This window comes from Bison bison, unplaced genomic scaffold (assembly GCF_000754665.1).
Source record: "Bison bison bison isolate TAMUID 2011002044 unplaced genomic scaffold, Bison_UMD1.0 scf7180017864190, whole genome shotgun sequence".
Classification (NCBI taxonomy): domain Eukaryota; kingdom Metazoa; phylum Chordata; class Mammalia; order Artiodactyla; family Bovidae; genus Bison; species Bison bison.
Window position 1 is genome coordinate 942,427 of NW_011494762.1, and position 976 is coordinate 943,402.

Below are 976 nucleotides of genomic sequence, written 5' to 3' on the forward strand. Positions count from 1 at the left end.
GACACAGCCCCTGAAGATATGACAGGAAAATTGACCCGACCGGGAGGGCCACTCACAGTTATCTTAGAGGAATCAACGTGGAACATCTTAGGCAGTCTAAAAACAATGTAAATATTTCATATTTCATTCCTCAATAAAGAGGAGGGGAAAAAGGCGAGAGGAAGGAAAATGCAGCAATTATCGCAAAACCAGCCTGAGTCTCCACGGGCCACGGAGGGGCGGGCCTCTAGAAGAGTAATTCAACTCTACTTCGGTAGTAATGTCAGTATTTTCACCACTAACTCATAATTACAAAGCACAGTGTTCAAGGACCCAAAATGTTTAACCATCCACAACATCCAACGTTAAGACTGAGGGAAAAGCCGAGGGCGTACCTTTCTTTTTCACAAGACGCTGCCTTGTGGGGAGGGGCGGGGCGGTCGCACACGACACAGACCCCCTCTCGACACCCAGCCAGGGCTCCCAGAGCGAAAGTCGGGGACTGACAAGCGTGGGGGCACAGGGGCGGCAAGGGACGGACCCCTGAGTGCACGGAGCGAACACGGAACACAGACCAAGAGGCGGCAGCACAGCGCCCCCACAATCCTCCCCAGGCGTCGCGAACAGAGCCGGAAAGCCACGCCAACCCTACGGCGCAGCCTCCGGCCGGCCAGAAGAGGGGGGGTAAGGTGGGGCCGCGGTGGGTTGGAGGCGGGGCCGAGGCGGGTTGGAGGCGGGGCCTGGGCAAGGGCTCATTGCCCGCTGCCTGATGGGGATTGTAGTTCTGGGTACAAGCCAGGATCCCTCTGCGGACACTGGGAACTACGTTTTCCGGCAAGTGAACGGCTTCGGCTGACTGCGCGTTAAGTACGTTGCAGTGTCTGCCGCTGGGTCCGGAGCTGTATAGTGTTTGCCGGGCCAGCCCGGAAGGGGGTTTTTTCCCTTGCCCAATCTCGGCTCTCAGGCGGCGCCGGCTCTGTCGTCCCTCGCCCCACAG

General features: G+C 58.1%; 2 protein-coding genes across 2 annotated transcripts in view; one reads left to right on the forward strand and one right to left on the reverse strand.

The window, feature by feature from the left end:
* Window positions 1–625, reverse strand: part of METTL8 (methyltransferase like 8) — an 85,326-nt gene extending 84,701 nt beyond the window's left edge. Inside the window, exon 1 of the mRNA XM_010843806.1 lies at window positions 375–625. The gene's annotated coding sequence lies outside the window, so the exon portion shown is untranslated. The remainder of the gene's footprint in view (window positions 1–374) is intronic.
* The window catches only part of DCAF17 (DDB1 and CUL4 associated factor 17), a 48,273-nt gene that overhangs the window by 19,878 nt on the left and 27,419 nt on the right, over window positions 1–976 (forward strand). Inside the window, exon 2 of the mRNA XM_010843847.1 lies at window positions 391–813. Coding sequence (XP_010842149.1) covers window positions 391–813 — 423 coding nt within the window. The remainder of the gene's footprint in view (window positions 1–390; window positions 814–976) is intronic.